Here is a 24,348-nt window from a genome sequence, read left to right as displayed (position 1 = left end):
ATAAAAGGTGGGTGGGAGGGGCAATGCCAAGAAACATTTAATAGATCAAAAAAAGGTAAAGTACTCTGTTTAAAAACAAAATCTATAAATTTTGCTTTATAGAACAATGAAATGGAAAATAATAATGCTCTGATTGGGAAGCTAAGTTGGCTTAGAGATTGGAGGCATAGAAAAATGTGTTTTACATGCACTGCAGGGTTTTCCTAGTCTTTGGGTTCAGTTATTTTGTATTTTGAAGCAGCAAAGTGATGAGTGTGCAAGGCACGATTATTTCCATTTGGTAGGTAGGCAACTCAAGTTGTACATTTTAATTATGTTTTTAGATAGCGAGATTTTTGCAATAGGTTGCTTGTGCTCGCCAGAGAGACAGAGACAGAGAAAAAGGAAGCAAGAAATTATCCCCAGGGGGGATGACCATGCCACAATTCCTTGTCTTCCATTCTCCTTTCAGGATTTCGAGTAAGCAGCCCACTGAGATTTTAAAAACACATGAGAGGACAACAGCAGTTAGCGTAATGGCTATGTCACTGGACTCCCACGTAGTCGACCACGGTTCGTGTCCCGGACCTGGTGGCTTAAAAATCATGCTGGGCGCGTGTGCATGCGAGCCCAAGATCCCAAGAGGAGAATGGAGGAGAAGGGATTGTGGCATGACCAACCCCTCTGGGGGGTGATTTCTCACTTTCTGTCTCTATGTCTCTCTCTGTCTGGCGAGTGCACGTGCCCTATAGTAAAAATAAAATAAAATAAAATAAAAAAACTCTCAAAAAAAAAAAACAAAACCACATGAGAGAGTATGTTTGAAAACAGAAAAATTATCTGCACATGGAAAGGTTTATTTTCATATAGATAGGCAATCCGAACACTCATCTCAGTGCTCAGTGTTCTGAGCACTGTCTGTGTGTGTATGTGTGTTTGTGCATGTGTGCTTGCAGCAAGATGTAAATGTAAGTGCTCTGGAGCTAGACTCAGACGCCCCAGATCTTTGACCAAATTCTGTTCACAACTAGTCATGCGACCTTATGGAGACACTCTTCTTTTGGAAAGAGAGATGAGCATCTTGGCATTGAGAGCTTAGGGATCATCATCAGGCTCAGAACAGATAATACTTGTAAAACTGAATCTGAATGCAAGACCTTAGCAGTGCAGGCAAGGCCTTGAATGCCACACAAAAAATAAGCCAGAATAGAGATAGGAATGTAGCAAAGACTTTATTGGGAAAGAATAAGGTAAGCGTCTTCAAAGCTGGGAAGATAATGTAAAGTAATCATGAAAGGAAGTAAGACTCATGAGCACAGTATAAAAATACGATTAGCAGGAAATAGTAAACATGGAAGAAAACTGTCATGAGAATTCGTGTTTTAGATTACTTGGAGGGAACTTGACAATCCTTTTTCACGGCTGAGACAAGGATGGTAGGTTAAGGAGATTGGAAGAAGGCCTGCATCTGTCACAGAAATCAACAGCAAACACAGACAGAGGAAATCGGGGTGAAGTCTACTGTATTTCAGCAACTCAATTCATAAAGGACTTTTTGTCAAAAAACCAATAGAAAGATAGCAATAGCATGCTAGATGTTTATGAAGGCTGGTGATGGAGGTTGTGGCAGGATCTGGAGAACTGGCAGGCTGATTGTCAGGTGGCTGGCTGTGCCCGATGATTCTATAGTGCGGGGATCAGCAGCTGCAAGGTTGGCAGCAGCTGGATCCGCAGCTCTGGGCTAGGCAACCAGGCAGACAGACGCATGTGGGGAGGTAGCAGGTTCTACAGCAGTACACCGGTCCAGAACAGCAGGGCTGGCAGCAGCTAGATCCACAGCAGCTGGACCCACCACAGCATGACTGGCAACAGCCGCACCCACCGCAGCAGGGCTGGCAGCAGCTGGACCCACCGCAGCAGGGCTGGCAGCAGGTGGTTCTGCAGCAGGTTGTTCTGCAGCACATAGGCTGGCAGCAAGGGGAACAGCAACAGCTGGTCATGGTGTCAGATGTGGAAGGCAGTTTCCTGTTCACAGGTGAATGTCCCAGAATCTGAGAACTTCTTTTCATCTGGACCTTTTATACACTGGGCCTCCAAAGTTTGAACCAATAAGCAGGACTTTTCCTTGTTTACATTGTTTTGCATAATCACTGGGAAAATTATTAAGGAGGAAGTTATTTCCTAAATGTTATGAATCTTTTCAAATGAAGTCCTTAATGTGTTTCTTAATTGAGAATAACTCAGAGAAATTTTTTTTAGATGAAAGGAAGGTGGAAAGGAAGTTTTCGAAATATAAAAAAAGGTTTTGCAACAGGTTACGAATTATAACAAAGGACTAGTTTATTTATTTTACATAAATAAATTATACATACCTATGCATATATATGTTTGTGTGTGTGTGTGTGTGTGTGTGTGTATAAAGGAAGATGGTCACATCATCAGCCTCACTCTTGCTGTGATCATTTGGTCATGTGATATTTCCTGCTGGGTGGAGAGGGTCGGGGTAGTTGTCCCTCCTCTGTTAATTTTTTTTGGAAGCGTTGGTGAGGAGGAGCAGGATGCTGACATTTTCATGGCGATGAGTTGAATCCATGCTTGGATCCAAGTCTGTTTACCTGCAACAGCCTGATTCAAGACTAATAGGCATTTCTTTCTGTCCAACCCACTCCACTGTGTGTCCCAGTTCTATTAAAGGTATTTGAGAAGAGGACAATTGGCACAATCTGGTCCCTATGGCAGAGCAGTGCCAAAGCAGGTGGGTAGAAGGAATACACTTGATTCAGAAAGCATTGAGTAATTTACATACTAGGGTGACTGTTCATTTTGGTTTGCCCAAGATCTAGGGGTTTTCTAGGTAAGACTTTCAGTGCTTACCGGAGACAGTCGTGGGCAAACTGAGATGAAGTGATAACTCTAGTCCCAGTTCTATTAACCAGAGTAGAGAGTTTAAGCCACTGGCCGAACCCTTTCTTGTGTTATTCTTCCTTCCTTCTTTCCTTTCCTTCTTTCTCTTTCTCCTTCTCTCCATCTCTCTTTCTTCTTTCTCCCTTATTTTATCAACAGTTTATTAGTATTGCTTTCATTTTCAGAAATGTTGCATGCATAATCATATCATCTATCAATGAAGATTTTCTACTAGTATCAGAGCAGTCTTTTTATATTTTAATTTTTCTTGCCCTAATCCACTGCTAGGTCCTTCAGTACAGTATCCAGTAGAATGGTGCAGTGGCAACTCCTGCTATTCTCAGTATAGTAGAGATAGATCTCAGTATTTTACAAATATTGAAGCTTTTTTTTTTTTTTAGATTATTCTCATTAGAATAACAAGGCTTTTTCTATTCCTTGTTTACTATGATATTGTCTTGAAAATGTGCTTAAGTTTATGGAATTCTTTTTCTTAATGTATTGAGATGTTACAATTATTCAATCTTTTAAGTAAATGTGATTTAAAAATTATTTAATGCTTAAATGTTAATAACTTTGGAGAATAATTCAATGTGTTTATGATCATATGTATATGGCCCTAGATTTGGTTTGTTTACATCACATTTAGGTCATGTGATGTCATTGAATTACACAAATGGGAAGAAACCCCCATTCTAACTTTATTTCCTCCACTTTCTCTAAACAAGTAAGCTCTGAATATGGCAAGATTCCTTTCCATCCTGAGACCCAGATGGTTCTTGATGTAGCTCCCTTTTTTTGATATTTCTGAAGATGTTTTTGTGACCTATAAAACAGCACTAACAGTGCTATTACAAAGTGTGGGCCTGGGAAGCAACAGTTGTCTTTTTAGTAGAAACACTAGTATGTTCCAAGGACCCCTTTCTGTCACACACTAGGGGATAACCTCCAAGATAAAACTTGTAGCCAAATTGTAAACTTTGTTATATGCTTTGAACAAAGACAGTAAAGTCCATACTGATTTTTCTACAACAATATTATATTGCTCCTGAGAACATGAGTGAGAAATTGTCTTTAACCCTCAACTCAAAATTGTTAAGAAGGGGAGTTCATTGCACAGTATGTAAGTATCAGCTAAATTCATTGACAAGAAGCTGGAGAGAAAGCGTGACTGGTGGATCTCAAATAACAAGCTGGTTCTATCAGTCATCACCTGGTCAACAAATCCATTAACTCATAAGAGCCCATGCAAATTTCTAAAGCCTGTCCTATTCTTCTAAGTTATACAGGTAGGCTTTGTTTGGAAGAAACTGAAGGAGAAACTCTGGGAGTTATCTAAAAATACAATTAGACTTCTGTGCCATGTAATCTAATAATTGATTTTTAAATGTTATAGGCAAACTCAAAGAAATGTACACTCTAGGCCAGCAGATGGCGGAATGGTTACATCATTGGACTCCTACATAGTTGACCATGGTTCAGGTCTTGGACCCGGAGGCTTGAAATTCATACTAGGTGTGTGTGCATGTGTGGCCAAAATCCCAAGAGGAGAATGAAGGAGAAGATATTGTGGTGTGGCCACCCCCTATGAGGGGTGACTTCTCGTTTTCTGTCTTTCTGTCTCTTCCTGTCTCTTTGGCATGTGCATGCACCCTATAGCAAAAGTCTCTCTTGAAAAAAAAGAAAAGAAAGCTTACATTAACATATCATCTCTATCACAATTCGGGTTCCATGCTTGGAAGCCATAGAAGGAGAAAACAAGAGAAAATGATGTTTGCTCTTGTAAAATGTGACTTAAAAGTGATATACATAGAAGTCAGCCCTGTGGCCTGGTGGTAAAGGGAGCCAGATCTCACATGGCCCACAATGGGGTTTGAGTCTTAGCCCCAGCTTCTTAAGAAACATGTTGGATACATGTGTATGTGTACCTCCAAATCCTTAAAGGATGGAAAGGTGGAGGAGAAGGGATTATGGCATGACCATACCCCCACTGGGAGCCGGTTACTTTCTCCTGTCTGTCTCTCTCTGGCAAATACACATGTCTAACGGCAAAACAAAACAAAACAAAACAACAATAAAAACAAAAAACCCACAAAAGCACATATAGTACCAGATTTTATGAAAAGGAAACTTAAAGATAAAAACTGACTTTAAGATGAGCAGATTTTATACTACCTAGGTTGAGGATTTCATGAAAATGAATATTTCTTAAAAGTGAGTGAGGTTATTGGGACCAGCAGTTGGCCTAATGGCTATGTCGCTGGATTCCCACGTAGTCAACAGCAGTTTGAGTCCCAGACCCGGTGGCTTAAACTCACGCTGGGCGCGTGTGTGTGCGTGCCCAAGATCCTGAGAGGAGAATGGAGGAGAAGGGATTGTGGTGTGGCCATCCCCCCTGGGGGGTGATTTCTTGCTTTCTGTCTCTATGTCTCTCTCTCTCTGTCTGGCAAGCACACGCGCCCTATAGCAAAAACATCTCCAAAAAAAAAAAAGTGAGTAAGGTTATCAACCATGGAGGTTTATATTAAGGGGAGGCTCAAATATAATTGTGGGTAGTGTCTAGCTAGTCACTGAATAGAGGACAGGGACATTTTTTTCTTGAGTCTTCCAGTTTCTTAGGAAAGACCATGAAGTTTGGTCTAAGTGCATGAAATGTCACTAAATAATGGAATATTCTTCTAGTATTGGAATAATTAGAACACTGGGATATTGGGTCTATTATATTTAAAAACTAGATAAAAGATGTTGACAAGAATGTGAAGAAATTAGAACCCTTATACTCTGGTGGGGAAGAAAAATGGTATAGCCACTATGGAAAACAGGATACTACTCAAAAAAAAAAAATAGAATTACCATAAAATACAACGATATCATTTCTGGGTTTTTACCTAAAAGAATCGAAAACCTCAAAATCTTGAAGAGATGTTAGCACTCAGATATTCATGGCAGCACCATTCACAACAGCTGAGGTGTGGAAGAAACCCAAATGTTCACCGCAGATGAATGGAAGAAGAATACATGAGGACTGACTCTGTAGTGTAGTGGTGAAGCACTGTGCCTTGGGAACTGGATCCCACTGTGGTTCAAATCCTGGCCCCTGTGACTTGAAAAATATGCTGTGGGGACCAGCAGATGGCGTGATGATTATGTCGCTAGACTCCCATGTAGTCAAAAGTGGTTTGAATCCCAGACCTGGTTACTTTAACTCATGCCAGGTGCATGTGTGTGCGTGCAGAAGATCCTGAGAGGAAAATGGAGAAGTGATTGCAGTGTGGCCCATCCCTCCGGGGTGGGGGCGGTGATTTCTAGCTTTTTGTCTCTCTGTCTCTCTATGTCTTTCTGGAGAGCACATGCACCCTACAGCAAAAACCTCTCAAAACAACAACAACAATAAATATGCTGTGTACATGTTCATGCACGCTCCAAATCCTGACAGGATAAAGAAATGAAGGAAGAGGGATTATGGCATGACCATGTCCTCTTGTGGGATTCTTTCTCACTCTCTCTGGAAACTGCATATGCCATCTGGCAATAAAATAATGTAAACAATGGAATATTATTCATCTTTAAAAAGAAAGAAATTCTGCCATTTGTGATAATTGAGATGAACCTTGCGGACATTATGCTAAGTGAAATTTGCCAGTCACAAAAGGATAAATACTACATGATTACACTTACATATATGAGATCTCCAAAATAAGTCAAACTCCATGTAAGCAAAAAATAGAACATGGTTTCCAGAGGCTGGAGGTGGAAGGAAATAGGGATTTATTAATCAGTGGGTATTAATTTCCAGTTATGAAAGATGAATAAGTTCTAGAGATCTGTTGTCCAACATGTCCATACTTCATGTAGTACAATGGAATGTACAGTATGCTTAAACATCTATTAAGTGAGTAGATTTCATATCAAGTGTTCTTATCTCCCCCTTCTTCCCCACACACAAAGAAAGACAATATGGGATGAATAATGGAACAGAATTTATTAAGGCCACCTGCCTGTAGGGAGACAACTCATACAAATCATGAAAATAGAAAGTAGAGAGCAAATTTTCTACACTTAAAAAGAAAACATGATAATAAAGAATGTAGATCGGTTGCAGAAACCTACTGGATTTTTATGAAAAAGCTGGAACATGATCCCCAACACATAAGGAAGCATGCGAGTGCATACTCTGCACCCCATCAAGCTGATTCATAAGCTTAAAAAAAAAAGATGAGAAACAGATTTTTTTTGGTGGTAACATGATGGTTTTCACTTCTTACTGGAAATAAAAATATCCAGGCACGGCAAGTCAGTTGGCAGCATGTTGGTTTGTGGTTCTTTGGAGAATTTAACAGCAGCAGCCAGGCTGGCCACAGCTGGATCCGCAGCCCTGGGCTAGGCAACCAGGTAGACAGACACAGGTGGGGAGGTAGCAGGTTCTACAGCAGTACACGGGTCCCGAGCAGCGGGGCTGGCAGCAGCTGGACCCACAGCAGCTTTACCCACAGCCACTGGACCCACAGCAGCTGGGCTGGCAGCAGCAGGATCCACAATAGCTGGGCTGACAGCAGCCACACCCACCGCAGCAGGGCTGGCAGCAGCTGGATCCACCGCAGCAGGGCTGGCAGCAGGTGGTTCTGCAGCAGGTGGTTCTGCAGCACGTAGGCTGGCAGCAAGGGGAACAGCAGCAGCTGGACATGGTGTCAGATGAGGAGGGTAGGTTCCTGTTCACAGGTCAGTTTCCCAGATTCTGAGAACTCCTTCCCATCTGGGTCTTTTATACACCGAGTTGCCAAAGTTTGAGCCAATAAACAAGACTCTCTCTTGTTTACGCTGCTTTCTATAGTCACTAGGGTAATTGTCAAGGGGGAAGTTATTCTTTAAATGTTAGGAATCTTTTCAACAAAAGAAATTAGTTTCCTAATTAAGAATAACTCATAGAAACATTTTTAGCATCATTCCTGTTGTGCTCTTTATCTGGTCATGTGTTGGTATAGATTGGGGCAAACCTTCATGAGCTAGGGACTCCAGTTCTAAACCTGAGTACACATTTCTTTCTTCTTTTTTTCTTTCCTTCCTTTTTTTTTCAGTTTTTTAAAAAAATTTTATGAGAGAGAGAAGGGGGGAGTTTTTTTTTGGAAAGAGAGACTTGACAGGATCTTGTCAAACTGTGATTTCTTTTCCCCAGCCCTCCAGCCTGTCAGACTTCTTTTCACAGACCCTGAGATCCAAACCTGCAATAAGCCATGTGGCTTCCAGCACTGTAATTTAGTTTGCTACTGACAGTATCACCACCAGGCTGGGCTTCTCTCTCTCTCTCTCTCTCTCTCTCTCTCTCTCTCTCTAGTTGTTTTCTTTCTTTCTCTTTTGTCTTACTTTTCTTTCTTCTTTGATTCTTTCTTCCTTCTCTTTCTCTTTCTTTTTCTTCTTTCTTTTAGAGTTGGATGATATTTTACTTATATTTGAGGTCTAAAATGCTTTAATTTAATTTATTTATTTCTACTTTTCCCCAACATTATCCATTTAAAGAAGATTTAAACTATTAATTTCCTACTTGATAAACTACCATGAAGTCAATATATCCATGTCATTATTACCAGGTTAGATATAATAGAAATTGATCTCACTGTCTCCAAATGATATCCTCTCATTTGTCCCTCAAAGCAACTAGTCATTCTATTAACTAGTAACTCTGTTAATAGATTTTGGCTTCTTTTGACTTTTGTGTAAATAAAAAGTAAAAGATTGGCTATTAAAAATAATACCGATATGAAAGATTTTGTACAGGGCACTTGGTAGACATAAACACTTTGGTTGGATATATAGCTAGATGTAGAATTGCTTCACCAAATATTTATGCTTTTCTGTGTAGAATTCTTGCCTATATTTCATTGGGTTTATTCTTACATTTTCTTATGCTGTCACATGTTGGGCTGTCACAAAAGTCACAACGCATTTTTGCACAGAAAAACAGAAAAAATATATAATGAATTTTCTGACAACCCAATATTATAATTTAAAACTTTAATTTTTGCTGCTTCTGAAATGTAGAAAATAATTCATTTTTGTTGATCTTGTATACAAACTCCCTTGTTAATTCTAACAGTTTATCACACTTTTGGGGGGAGGCTATTACATGGATGAAACTGGATTTGATTGGATTATATCTTGTTTTGTCCTCTTTCTCTCTCTCCTTTAATTGCCAGAGGGTACAGGCACTTATCCAAAGGGAGAGAGAGAGAGAAAGTACCCCTAATGGGGAGTGGTCATATCACAATCTCTTCTACATTTCTATATCCTGTTGGGATTTTAGGCATGCACACCCACATGCACCCAGTATGTTTTTCAAGCTGAAGGAGCTGAGATTCACCACAGTTGGCCATGTGGGACCCAGCTCCCTTAACCACTAAGCTATGGACCATCCTTATCCACCTTCTTTAAATAAGAAAGTTTGGAAAACAATAAGATTCCCTACTCTTCCATGAGGCAATTTGACCTTGATCCGTTTCCAAGGACATTTTCAAGACCTATAAAAGACTATACTATACTAGTAGTGCTGTTACAGAATGTGGGCTTGGGGAATGACAGCCCTCTTTCTCATAGACATACTATTGATAGAATATCCTATGGGTCTCTTTCTGTCACATACACCATGGGGGGAATTTCAAGGTGAAATTTGTAGCCAAACTATAAATTTTGTTATATGCTTTGAACAAAGACAACAAAGTCCAGACCAATTTTTTGAAATTAATACTTGGCCATTTTTACAATGTTACATTGTTCCAGTGAACATGAGTGTGGAATTGTCTTTAATTTTCAACTCAAGTTCTATGAAGAGGATTTACTGAAAGATATGTATGCATCAGTTAAACTTATTGAAAAGAACCTGGAGGGAAGGAGATTGGTAGAACACAAATAACAAGCTGGTGGTAGATTATCACCTGATCAACAAACTCATTAAAACATCAGAGCCCATTCAACTTCCTCTTGTTTTATTTTTTCTTGAGCTTTTCAAAGTTAAAACAAGGTTTCCCATCAAACTTTCTTTCTATTCCACTAGGGTTTTTTTAATTTCATTTTCTTTTATTAAATCACATTCTTATTTGGCTTACAAAATGGATATTTCAACAGGTGAACATTTCTCCCTAGTATAGTTGATAAAACTACAAAACATCTTCAACAGATAATACCACATTTCTTTGTGCCATTAATCTTTGCCTCCCTATTTTTCTTCTAAATGTCTTTCCTCAGACCCTCCTATTTCACACACACTATATCTGGTATTTACATCTATATACTGTGCTTCTATATCCTTTAGTCAATTAATTTTAGTCATAGAGTGTGAACACTCAGTATATATTAAGTGGGGACATACAATGCCTCTCCTTCATAGCCTGGCTTGCTTCACTCAGCAGTAAATCTTACATATTCATCCACTTCCTGTCAAAAGCCAGGCTTTTTTATGGCTGAATAGTATTCCATTATTATATGTGCCACAGTTTTTCTATCCATTAATCTGTTCATGGGCATTTAGATTGTTTCCATGACTTAGCAATTGTAAATAGTGCCGCAATAAACATCAATGTGCAAGCACTTTTCCGATTAAGTATTCTGTCCTTTGGGAAGAATACTTAATCGGAAATTGGTTCAGCCCCTATGGAGAACAATTGGAGATTACTCAAAAATCTACAAATAGAACTTTCACTAGGTTTTGTATATAGCTTTCGGAAGAGATTAGAGAAAAAATGTTTGAAAATCTAATTAGACTTGTATTAATACAGTATTTTTCTTTTCTTTATTATTACTTTTTAATTTGTTGTAAGGTACATGCACTTGCCAGAGAGAAAGAGAGAGTAAGAAAACACCCCTTAGGGAGGGATGGCCACTCTGCCATCTATTTTCTTCCTCTCAGGATTTTGGGCACATATGTGCCCAATGTGTTTTTCAAGCCACTGGATCTGGGACTGGAACCATGCAGTTGGCCATGTGAGATCCAACCACCTTACCCACCATGCCACTGGTTGGCTTGGTATCTTTTTTTTTTTTTTAAATTGCCAGTGGGTGTATGCACTTGACAGAGGGGGAGAGAGAATGAGAAAGAGAGAGAGCAAGAGAAAGCACCCTTTAATTGAGCGTGGTCACACTGCAATCCCTTTTCCTCCATTTTTCCACCTCATCAGAATTTTGAGCATGCACGTACACATGCCCAGCACATTTTCCAAGCCACTGGGCTGAAATTTGAACTACAGTTAATCTTGTGGAATCTGACTCATTTAACAACTGTGTTTCAGGGCCAGCCCTGAGATGTAGTATTTTTTATTGTTTTTTTTTTTTTTTTGTAATATGGCAGAATCAAGCCAAATGAACACGTAAGACGTGTCACAATTTGGCCTATAAGCTGTGGCACAAAGGTAATATAAGGGGCCTACAAAGCTGGAAGCCATATGGGCAAACAGCAGTTTGGATACTTGGGTCATCTTGAAGACACTCCAGGAGCATATATGTGGGATCCTAAGATCTTGAGGAGCTGTAAGGCTAAAGAAAGGATATCACAGCATGAAAAGACTCACTTGGGGGTATCTCTTTCTCTCATGCATGTATGTGTTCTCTATCATGAAAAAGTAATAATTATCACAATGTGGGCACTACAGAGAGATTCCACAGATTAGGAAAAAAAGAGAGATTAGATTGCTCCATAACTTAAACTGTACTCAAAACAAAACACAAACAAAAAGAAAAAACAGAGTGAAATTATGAAAAGTCACCTTAAAGAAAATAAATGGCTCCAAGGCTAGCAGATTCTGGCATTTGATAGAAAGTGGATGAATATGGAAGATTTACTGCTGAGTGCAGCAAACCAGGCTATGAAAGAGAGACATTATATGTTTCCACTTAATACATACTGATTGTCCACACTCTATGGTGGAAACTGAAAGATTAGATGATAGAGTAGCACAGACAATGGTTATGGATTTGGGAGATAGTGTGGAAAGAGGGGGAGAGAAGGGGGAAGTGTGAGAAAAGGAATCAAGGAGAAAAAGAGAGGCAAGACTTTTATGGGACATAGAAATGGATGATTATCTGTTGATGATAACATGTTTAATATCTTCAACTGGACTGGTGTGAAGTATATTAATGTTGGGTAAATTAACTTTTCAAGCTGTAGTGATGTATAGTGATTGAATATATAAAAGAAATTAAAATAAAAAATGAAAAATAATTTATTTCATTAAAAAAAGAAATGAATAGACATTGCTTAAAAAGGAGTGGAGTACTCAAACGTGAAAGGAAAGATAAAGGGAGGCATACAAGCTAGTGCTGACATTGATCAAACACTCTACAAGAAGAACATTGTACCTTGAATCTTCCATTTCCTTCATCTAGAGCATGTAATTGACATGAATACATGTGATACCATTAAATATTCGTCTTTGTAATTTCCTTCTTCTGATTGCCCAGAAGGCTTGCTCAGAAAATAACCTGGTTCTTATTTGTCTTGCTTTTGCATATGCATGCTTAGAGAAACAACTGGCCAAAGAGACTTGTGGAGCCAGCAGGTGGCATGGTGGTTAACGCACTGAACTCCTGAATGGTCAACCACAGTTTAAGTCCAGGATCTGGTGGCTTACTTTCCCTCTCTCCCTCTCTTGCTCATCTCTCTTGGATGAGTGCACGTGCACTACAACAAATTAAAAATAACAATAAATTTTAAAAACCCAGCAAATTAAAAAAAGACTTGTGAATATTTCAATAATGACAGTTATAATTAACAATTTAGTATGCTGTTTTTGTGGGCTTACATAAAGTTGCTACATACCATTGTAGGCTCATCTGTTTTATTTATTTTAATTAATGTATTTTACATTCTTTCACTGAACATCACCACAGCATACAAAATGCAATTTTCCAGTCAGAATACCCTGCAAAGTGACTTAATCATACATTTTATTGTCAACAAATAATTTTCCATGCCTTCTTTCTTGTATGTATGTATTTTACCTCTATTTCTCACCCTCTGCCATTTCCCATCCTCTTCCTACCCTGTCTCTGGTATCTGCAGTTGCTTTCCATTCATTTATTCTTTTCCACATTGTATTGATTAACAAAATATCTTAATCTGAATACTTTCAGTAGTAAGTTCAGTTGATATATACATGTCTGTGAATAAAAGCTGACTTTATGCATAAAATTCTTTGGGTAGAATGAATATACTATAATGTAGTACTTATTTGAGACTATATAGCTTACTGTGGTCATTAAATAGGTATTTTTAAATTATTATTTTTTTTAATTTCAAGAAAGGCCATTTTAGCTTTAATAAATCAAAATAAAAAATTATTAAGAGAATTTTGTTTAATACTTAAAAGCCAGGAAACAGGTTAGGATTCTGTTCAAATAGTAGGTACATAGACCTGTCCACAGCTCAAGAGAAGACAAAACTCCTTAACTCCAGAAAGCAAAGCATAGAAGATCAATAATGTTTTAGTCAAAAGTCATAAAATTCTATTTCACCAGTTCAAACTCATGTGCTTTATCTTCTGTTGTGGTCTAATCTGTTTAAATTCTGGAAGATAACATTCAACTCTGGACTTGTCCTTACGATTAAGCTGGTCATTTTCTTAGTTGTTTTAGAACTCTTATTTCTGTGTGTCTGACTTTAGTTTTCCTAGGATAGCACTCCCTTCAGAAATTCTTGAAGAACTTGGTCTGATATTGGTAAATTCTTTTAGGTTTTGTTTATCTGAGAATATTTTTGTCTTCTCTTCCCATATGAAGGATAATCTTGTCTGTTATAGTATTCTTGGTTGAAATTGTTTTTCACTCAACGCTTTGAATATATTTTCCCATTCTTTCCTTGCTCGCATTGTTTCCAATGAGAGGTCTGCTGTTAGCCTGATGATATATCCTCTGTAAGTAACTTCACATTTCTCTCTTGTCAGTCATAGTATCTGTCTTTGTCTGTGCTTTTGCTCATTCTGGCTATAATGTGTCTTGGAGAAGATCTTCTTGTGTTGATCCTATTTGGGGTCCTCTGTATTTCTTGAGTCTGAATCTTTGAATGCTTCCCTAAGTTTTCTTCCAGGATTTTATGGAATAGATGATCAATGCCCTTATGAATCTCTTCACCTTCTGGGATATGGATTATCTGGATATTTGGACATTTAATAGTATCTAGTTTTTCTTTATAATATTATCATTTTTGAGGACTATTTTCTGTCTTCATGGTGGATTTTACTAGCCCAGCAACTCTGTCTTCTGCATCTGAGATTCAATTTTCTGTATGATCTAGTCTGCTTTTAATACTTTTAATGGAGGTTTTGACTTCCTGTATTATAGTCTGCATCTCCAACAGTTCCATTTGATTCTTTTTTATGGTGTGTTTTTCTTCTTCCAGCTCTTGTCAGAACTTCCTCACCTCCTGCAACTCATTGGCTTTTTTCTTCTGTTCATTGACTCTCTTCTTTTCTATTTTTGTTAGCTTTGTCACTATAAACATTCTAAATTCTTTATCAGACATTTCCATGTGTTCCATTGTACTGTCTATGGATGAAGAAGTGTTACTGTTTTCTGTTGGGGGAGAGGTATTTTCTTGGTTTCTCATATTTCTTGTGCCTCTGCAGTGATTTCTATTCATCAGATGGTTTACTTGTGTCTTCCTAATTTCTAGAAGTTCAATCTGAGTGATCAGAGGAGCATAGGAGGGGGTCTGCAAACTCTTTGCCATTCCATTTTTCTCCCTTTGTGACACAGATTCTGTGGGAATTGAGGAATATGAGGACCCTAATAATATTTGGATACCTGCCCTTTATGCTTTTCCAGGGTGACTACTCAGCATAACATCTTCATTGCTCTTATACCTGAAAGCACCAGATCTCAGCTCTCATGGTGACTCAGTCTTCTTCTGTTTTATTAAGATAAGATCCTTTTTGAATTTGCATAATGAGGTCCAGCCCTTGATATATTTGTTAAGATTATTGCTTGTGGATTTCAGAGAATGGCAGCAATGTTGAAATCAATCAGTTGTACTGACTGAATAAGACATAGTTGTTTAGGGATCTCATAGAATTTGAGGACTGGAAGGGATACTCAAAGTCTTCTGATAAGATTCACCCAGTGTAGCCAAAATACCTTGATACAATAGCCCAATATCTGCCAACCTGTTTTTTGCTTGAAATTTAGATATCAATGGTGATGTGAATTCCTATCACCATGGCAGTCCATGCCAGTTTCAGGCATCTCCTTTAAATGTGACTTCACTGTGTGAATAACAACCTAACCTGTATCTTCTGCACTTTTCCCTCATTGTGATTATATAGTCAGAATAGTACTGCTGAGAAGTTTCTCCTTCATTAGACACCTTGACTCCTGGTATTGCTTGGTATTTTACACTAATCTCATCTGGCTTCCCACTTTGTAGCTTGCACTTCTGATTGTGAGCACCATTTCGTTTTCTAGCTACTTAAACTTTAAGATGCTCACCAGCCTGCTTTGGCAAAGATCCTCATCACTGAACCTGCCAACTAGATCTTTATGATTAATCTTAGAGTAGTGTTTGTGGAAAAATGTAAAAATAAATAAATAAAAGGAAAAAAAATTGCACATAAAAAATCTTAGAGTAGTTGCTCTAAATATTCTAGTTGTCTCTATGCCATCTACAAGAGATTCACTTTCTATTTAAAGACACATACAGGCTAAGTGGGGAGGAATAAAAAAGGCATTGTATGTAAATGACAACTAATATTGAATAAAATTGAGAATTGAATATAATATGATATTATACTCATATCAGACAAAATAGACTTTAATTTTAAAGCTTTGGTACAGTAGAAAGTCAAATGCACATCTTACTAGTATTCAGGCTCCAGTGTTATTGCTACTTGCCTTGAGATGTAAATGGCAGTGTTCTTAGCAAGCACAGAAGACCCAGTCAAAGATCTGAGTCCACTCATTATAAGATACACAACATCACACAATGAAATATTTTATCTGAAAATGGAAGTAAAAATATGTGTGTGGGTGAATAATAAGTAATATTTAGAATGACTGATGCAGATGGTATGCATTATATATTCGAATCTCTATATCAGGAAGGACTGTACAATAAAGCAAAACACACCATGAAATGGACTATGATTCAGACTTTATTAAGAAACATATAGGAAAGAATACCCCTATTAGGGAGTTAACTCAAAGCCATCATCAAAAGAAGAAAGCAGAATACAGAAAACAAGAACACATTGAAAAAGAAAATCTCATTACGAGGCTTCTAGATAAGTTGCAGAAACCAATGAAAAAGTCATAAGGATTTCCTTTCCCAAGTGACATAGAGTAAGAGGTTGAAAATCTTAACTTGAGATTCCAAGCCAAGACCCTAGGTTTATATGGATGCTAGGGGAAGATGGTGCTCGATCCCCATTATAGTAGGAAGAAGATAAACAGGAGAAGGTACTATGAATTCTATCAAGCTGATTCACAGGGTTCCAAAAAAGCAGAAGAGAAAGAACTTTTGGTGAGAGCACGCCTATAATCCACAGGGTCTAGGAAGTGAATTTTTGCCCCCAAAGGCAAACAAGTGTTATGTGGCAAGGATGGTTGTTTGGGGAGTTGATCATCAGCAGCCAGACTGGCAGCAGCTGGATCCACAGCCCTGGGTGAGGCAACCAGGCAGGCAGACACAGGTGGGGAGGTAGCAGGTTCTACAGCAGTACACAGGTCCACCGCAACAGGGCTGGCAGCAGCTGGAACCACAGCAGCTGGACCCACCGCAGCACGGCTGGCAGCAGCTGGACCCACCACAGCAGGGCTGGCAGCAGCTGGATCCACAGCAACAGGGCTGGCAGCAGCTAGACCCGCAACAGCTGGACCCACCGCAGCAGGGCTGGCAGCAGGTGGTTCTGCAACAGGTGGTTCTGCAGCACGTAGGCTGGCAGCAAGGGGAGCAACAGGAATGTGTCATGGTGTCAGCTGTGTGGTGTGGGCTTTTGTTCACAGGTGTTTTTCAGAAGCTGATAATTTCTTCAGTTCCTAGGCTTTTATACACTAGAGTCCCAATGTGGGACCAATAAGCATGACTTTTCCTTATTGTTGTTTACATTATTTGCATATTCAATTTGTTTTTGTCAAGGAAAGAAGTTCTTCCCTAAATGCTTGTAATCTTTTGAGTGGAAGTGTTTAATCTGTCTCTTAATTGAGCATAACTCATAGAACCATTTTTCAGATAAAAGAAAGGTTGTCACATCCTCAGCATCATTCCTACTCTAGTCATTATCTGGTCATATGATAGCCCCTGCTGACTGGAGAGGGTCAGTGTGTTCAGCTTATCCCTTTGGCTACATGTAGACTGGGAAGTGTCTCTAGGCAGGTACTTGATGCTAACATGTTCACGGCATCTCTCCCTCCCTCTCTCTTTTCTCTTCTTCTTTCCTTTCTTTTTTAGTTTTCTTTTCTTGGTAACAAGATCAGATTTAGGAGTCTGTAAGAATCAATTTCAGTCCCCAGTAAATATGTCAAAATTATAAAAATCAACTTGGATGACAGCTGATTTTCTTTTTTTGGCCTGAGGGTACATGTACTCACTATAGAGAGAGAGAGAGAGAGAGAGAGAGAGAGAGAGAGAGAGAGAGAGAGAAAGAAAGAGAGAGAAAATGTGAAAGCACCCTCCATGGGGGTAGGTCATACCCCAATCTCTTCACCTCCATCTCCCCCTTTCTGGGATTTTGGGCACACATACACACGCACCCAGCATGTTTTTCAAGCTGCTGAGTCTAGGACTTGAATTGCAAAGTCGACCATGTGGGATTCAGTCTTCTAACCAACACATCACTGGTTGGCATGGAAAACTTTTATTTGTGGGTAGTTCAATAACCATCTAATAATATCCTGTGTTTTTCTTTCAAAATGGTATTTCTTGGGGGCCAGCAGGTTGCATGGAGGTTAAGGCAGTTGATCCCTCATGGCCCACTGTGTGGTTCAAGTTCTGGACCTGGCGGCTTAATAATCATGCTGGGCATGTGTGCATTTGTGCCCAAAGTCCCAAGAGGAGACTGGAGGAAAAGGGATGGTGGCATGAGCATCTATCCTGGGGAGGCGATTTCTCACTCTCTCTGGTGAGCACATGTCCTAGACAGTTATAAGACACAAAATTAAGAGTTATCTGTAGATAAAAATGTATGATAATACATCTGCCTTGACTGATATACACTGTATTTATGCTGGGAAAAATCAGTTTGTTTGTTTTAGCAAAAACAAAAGCAAAAAATAAAAGAATAAAAAGTATTTCTTTAAAACATTGTGGACTTTGGAGAATGACAGTGTTAGCAATAAATGAATCAATCAGTTGTACTGGTTGAATAAGACAGAGATTTTTGGGAATCTTCGAGATACTCACTAGCAGAAAGTACACTTGGAACACCCTATTAGGACTTACTCACATAGGTTGAAAAGTCACTGTATGATAAGTCAATAATTGTGAAGTGTTCATTTGGCTGGTGCTTAGATACTCCCAGTGACACGACTTCTTTCACCAGAATAGCTCATTTCATTTTGGAGCATCTTCCTTAAAGAGAGCAGTTATAGTAACAGTAATCTTTACTGGAGGATCAATACGTTTTCCTGATTGAGATAACTGGTATACAAAATTGCATTGCTGAGAAGTTCTTTACCTCATTAGAAACTCAGAGGATCAGGGAAAGGAAAAAACAGGTATCAGACACAAAAATGAAGTCATCTCTAGATGAAAATGTATGGTAATACCTCTGACTTGATTGATATGCACTGTATTTATGCTGGGAAAAAACATTTTTGTATACTGTAAAGATGTACAGTGATGTATTATGATGAGAAAATTTACTTGGTACTATGTAATGATACACAATGATGAATGTAAAAGAAAATAATAAAAAAATAAAAATGGTAAAAATAAAAATAAAAATAAAAATAAATAAAATAGGTGTTATTTTCAGCAAAAAAGAGAAAGAAACCTTGGCTTACAGTATACTGATATCCCTAATCTCTGACATCTGTATTTGATGCTATGAGATGCACTTCTGACTATGACATCATTTCTCCATGAGTTGTATGAATTTCAGATACTGATTTTTTCCCTTAGCCTTTAGTTTCCAACCTTGCCAACTAGACCTTTATTAAGCTTAAGTTCACAGTAGTTTCTCAGATTTTATGTAATTACTAGATTATGTTTTGGTGGAATGACATTTCCATGAGAAACCTGGATATTCACTATCATTTCTTATTATTTGTATCTAAGTCAATTGTATAAGATGCTTCTATTTTATATCATTAATCTTTTTGCACTAAACTACCACAAAGATGGTGCACCTACTGAACTCTGATTTTATCTTCAATCATCAGTTTTTCATTGTGGAAGTAGCAGATATCATTATAGAAGTTATAATGACATAGAAAGAAATCATTTCTTCTTCTGACAACAAGTTATGTGTTTTGGAGAAAATAGATAATATATTTATGTCACCTCATGGATAGCATATATGCATATTTTTATATTTGCTACAAGGTACATGTGGTTGCTGGACAGAGACAGAAAAAGAGATGGAGAGATAGAGGGAAAGGGAGAATGCACTCTCCAGGGAGCATGGCCATATTGCAATCCATTATCCTCCACCCCCATCTCAAAATCTTGGGCACACATGCCCAGTGTGTATCTCATGCCGCTAGATCCCATCCTCAAACTGTGCATTTGGCTATGCTGGATCTAGTCACCTTAACCACCACACCACTGGCTGGCACTTAGGAATAGCTTTTTGTATACATTGTGACATCCTCCTTTAAGGTTATTTCTTACTTTTCTTCATGACCATCTTATACAGCATGTACACATAGACATGATCTTTCCTTTCTTGGTTCCATTAACATAACAATGTTTTTCAGTCTGTAGAAATATATCTATATTAAGAGACCAAACAGATTCCATTTTAAAAACATTATTTTTACAAGAAAAACTTTCTTTTTCTTTTCTTCCACAAAATCTAGAATTTGATCACTTTTCTTTACCTGGGTATCTCTGATTTACAAAAATATATACATTAAATATAAAAAACAATCTACAGGGCCAAGGCTTTTTTGTTGGAAGGTTGTTTGATGGCTTCACCTTTGAATTCTACAAAACTTTCAAAGAAGAGTTAACCCCCATTCTGCTTAAGTTATTTCTAAAGATCCAAAAGGGTGAATCTCTCCCTAATTCATCCTCTTTCACCCTTATCCTTAAAACAGAAAAGGACAGGACAAGGAAGAAAAACTATAGACCAATATCTCTGATGAATATAGACACAAAGGTTCTCAAGAAGATACTAGCAGATTATATCCAACAAATTATAAAAATGATTATACATCATGATCAGGTAGGCTTTATTCCAGGAATGCAAGGTTGATTCAACATATGTGAAAGCATAAATGTAATACACCCTATTAACAGGAAAAAAGATAAAACCATATTATCATATCAATTGATGCAGAAAAAGCATTTGATAAGATACAACATTCCTTCATGATCAAGACTCTCAGCAATATCGGCATAGAAAGGTCATTTCTCAACACAATAAAAACTATCTATGAAAAACCCATAGCAAACACCATCCTGAATGGAGAAAAGCTGAAAGCTTTTCCACTAAAAAGGGATACAAGACAAGGATGCCCACTTTCTCCACTCCTTTTCAGTATAGTACTATAAGTCCTCGCCAACGCAATCAAAAAAGAGGAAAAAATAAAAGGTGTTCAAATAGGAAAAGAAGAGGTGGAAATATATCTATTTGCAGATGACATGATAGTATACATAGATGACCCAATAGTTTCTATGAAAAAAATTCCTGGAGGTAATACACGAATACAGTAAAGTTGCAGGATATAAAATCAACATACAGAAATCTATAGCATTTCTATATACGAAAAACAAACAGACTGAGATAGAACTGAAAAAAGTAATTCCATTTACCATAGCCACAAAAAGTATAAGATACTTAGGAATAAATCTAACGAAAGAAGTTAAAGACCTCCACAAGGAATACTATGAAAAGCTAAAAAGAGAAACTGAAAATGAAACAAAAAGGTGGGAGGACATCCCATGTCCCTGGAAAGGAATATATCAAAATGGCAATTCTACCCAAATTAATCTATATATTTAATGCAATCTCAAGCAAAGTACTAGACACATTCTTCAAAGATCTAGAAAAGACAATCATATAATTTGTCTGGGATCATAAAAGACCTTGTTTTGCCAAAGCAATCCTGCACAAGAAGAGTGGAGTGGGTGGCATCTCACCCCCAGACCCCAAAATATACTACAAAGTTGTAGTAATCAAAACAGCATGGTACTAGCACAGAAACAGACATGTGGACCAATGGAACAGAATAGAGTTCCCAGAAATAAATTCCCAAACATACAGTCAACTGATTTTTGATAAGGGGTACTAGTCAATCCAGTGGGAAAAGGAAAACCTCTTCAGCAAATGGTGCTGGAAAAACTGGATTTCCACCTGCAGAAAGATGAATCTGAACACCTACTTCTCACCATTGACAAAAATCAACTCAAGGTGGATCAAAGATCTAAATTTAAAACCTCAAACTATAAAACTGCTCCTGGAAAACACTGGGGAAACTCTGGGAGCCATTGGGATAGGCAAAGACATTTTAAATAAGACCTCCAAAGTATAGTCGATAATCCCCAAAATAGACAAGTGGGATTACATCAGACTAAGAAATTTCTGCATGACCAAAGACACAGTAGTTAGTGTGAATGGACAGCCCTCAGAATTGGAAAATACTTTTGTAAACTATGCATCAGATAAGGGGCTGATAACCAGACTACACAAGGAACTCAAGCAGCTATTCTGAAAAAAGATGGTTAACCCTATTAACAGATGGAGAATGAGTTGGGAAAAAAACAAAAACAAAAACAAAAACAAAAACACTCTCTAAGGATGACATATGAATAGGCAAAAGGCATATGAAAAAATGCTCACATCCCTCATTGTAAGGGAAATGCAGATCAAAACAACAATGAGATACCACTTAGCCCCAGTCAGAATGACTAAGATTAAAAAAAACAAAAAATGATACATGCTGGCTGGGTATGGTGAAAGGGGAACTCTCTTACACTGCTGGTGGGAATGTAAATTGGTCTAGCCACTGTGGAGAACAATTTGGAGCTTCCTCAAAAATCTACAAATATAACTATGATATGATCCAGCAATCCCAATCCTTGGTATCTACCCAAAGGATAGAAGAATTCTTAATTGGAAAAGTGCTTGCACATCGATGTTTATTATGTCACTATTCACAATTGGTCATGGCATGGCATTCACCGATTTGAGTGAGAGTGAGGGCTGGACAGTTCACTGGTGTGTCTAGAGTGATGGTTTCTTTTTCTTTTCTTTCTTATTTTTTTCCTCTTTGTTTCTCTTCTGTTTTCTTGATTTATTGGTTTGCTCTTTCTTTGTTGTGGTGGTTTGTAAAGGGCCATGAGAACATCACACTGGATGGGATTATTCAGTATGGAGTTGAATTTCTGATTGGCTAAACATGTGATCACTCAGAAAATTATGACTCAAGGCTGTAGCGGGTACATGTGTCTTTACCAGCATGATCTCCGTGTGTATTCTGCCAATATCAGAGATGCTCGCATTGTAGTTGAAGGGCACAAACTTTTGTATATAATACTAGTGTGAAAACAGGAGTTAGGGGCAGAGGTACAATAATGTTATTGAGAAAGCTTCCACCTGCTCCTATTTCCTGCCCACGTTTACTTCTCAAGAGGGAAACAGTTTGAGGAGAAATCATTGGTTTCTACTGGGCCTTCCCTGATGGCAATCCTTCCAACCCAGCCTCTCAAGGAAAGATTCATTGATTTGTTTTTTATTTTGAGTCCTTTATATTTGTGTGTGAAATGCAGATTGAGCTGCATTTTTACTAGCTGTCTTTATTATAATTGAAGGGGATGGTAGTAGGAGGGATTTTGAATTCTGATGCTATTGTTCTGTGAGAAATAGAAATGCTCTTGTAGCCTTATGCATGAGCCAAATTGCCTGATTTCATTGCATGTCATGTGGTTTTGGCTGATTCCTGGACACAGCAAACCTTGTGGCATGAGCCTTGTGGACATGGGATGCTCACTTAGTTGTGTACACCTGCTTGCTCTTGTTTTTTTCTTCAGTGATTTTCTTAAATTGGTGTCATCTGTCATGGGTTGCTGATAAAATCTATTCTGGGTCAGAGAAAGTTGTTTAGAGAGTTCCTTACACATCAAAAGCCGACAGGTCTGTCCTTGGCTGTGGTGCACTGTGTCCAAGAGGAGACATGGGTTCCCCGCTCGGTTTTACTATAAACAGCCCTGCTTAGCCTTTACGTCGTGCTAACTCAGTGTTGAGATCAGCACAAATAAGAGGTGAGAGTGTCCTGGAATGTTACATGAGCGTGCATGTTGTCCTTTGGGTGTGCATGTCTTTTGAGCTTCCCAGGAATATTTAAGAACTTATGGAAGTTCCAGCATTGGCACGGTGAGTGGTGAAGCATCCAAACATGAGGTGGTGGAGCTTTCCCAGGTAGGGCGGTATCAGGTTTATGTCCCAATTTCTCCATGAGCAGGCCCAATAGTCCTGTGACAGATATCTGAGGTAGCCTGGTGCTGGGAATAAATGATGACCCCGAGACCTATCTGGGATATCATTTCTATTCTCTCCTTCCCTGTCTATATCTCTGTCTCTCTCTGTCTCTACTTGGTTGTCCCAAGATCATGGTAATTCAAGGGAAACACCAGTGCCGTGCCTCAACCTATGCCCCCTTGAAACCTTCATTCTCTTGCTTGTCCTTTGATGGTTCTTGCTCTTGTTTACTGTATGGTTTTCCTGTACTAGACTGACCAGTCTCTGAATGATGTGTCATGAAGCAATTACCTCTACATGTTTAGAGCCAAACTCCTAGGGAGAAGGCTTTGGCCACTTAGCAAGATTGATTCACCTCATGGAGATGGCCTTGCAAGATGGACTTCCTGGGAAGCCTCTGAGAGATGAAGTCATGGCAATTCTCCAGAAATGAAATTTGAAACTCTTGACATGTCCTGTTCTTGCCTGCGGCTGTCAGGCAGAGATACTACCTATTGTTAGAGGCAGGTGGACTTTTAAGGGACTGAAAAATGAAGCGTCATAGGCATGAACACTACTTGTTGGATACCAGATCAAAATAGAAAAAGCTATGAATCCTTCTGAGGGAATTCTACGAAGTGACCAGTTAATGATTGCTCCACACAGCAGCAGTTTCACAGGTGGAGCATTGCAAGTAACACATGCACGGTGTCAGGTCTTCCAAGACAGTGGAAATATTCCCAGCTAAAAGAGAGATTCTCAGTCTATATGGTCGTAAATGTTGGCTGGATACAATGAGGCAGGGGGAAGTGGTGCTCACAAGGCACCATCCAGGATTCAAAAGCTCGGCTGTTTATTGTGAACCCTGGAG

General features: G+C 38.6%; 1 protein-coding gene across 1 annotated transcript in view; it reads right to left on the bottom strand.

Annotated features, from left to right (window-relative positions):
- LOC106735664 (keratin-associated protein 9-7-like) overlaps window positions 1-7,567 on the bottom strand; it is an 11,157-nt gene extending 3,590 nt beyond the window's left edge. Inside the window, 3 exon segments of the mRNA XM_027774784.1 lie at window positions 1,862-2,004; window positions 4,581-4,617; window positions 7,222-7,567. Of these exon segments, the coding sequence (XP_027630585.1) occupies window positions 1,862-2,004; window positions 4,581-4,617; window positions 7,222-7,567 (526 nt within the window).
- Between the last annotated feature and the right edge of the window lie 16,781 nt (window positions 7,568-24,348).

The sequence above is a fragment of the Tupaia chinensis genome, unplaced genomic scaffold, assembly GCF_000334495.1.
Source record: "Tupaia chinensis unplaced genomic scaffold, TupChi_1.0 Scaffold000477_1, whole genome shotgun sequence".
Lineage (NCBI taxonomy): Eukaryota > Metazoa > Chordata > Mammalia > Scandentia > Tupaiidae > Tupaia > Tupaia belangeri.
The sequence above is the reverse complement of the archived record's forward strand: the minus strand, read 5'-3'. Positions and strand labels throughout refer to the sequence as shown.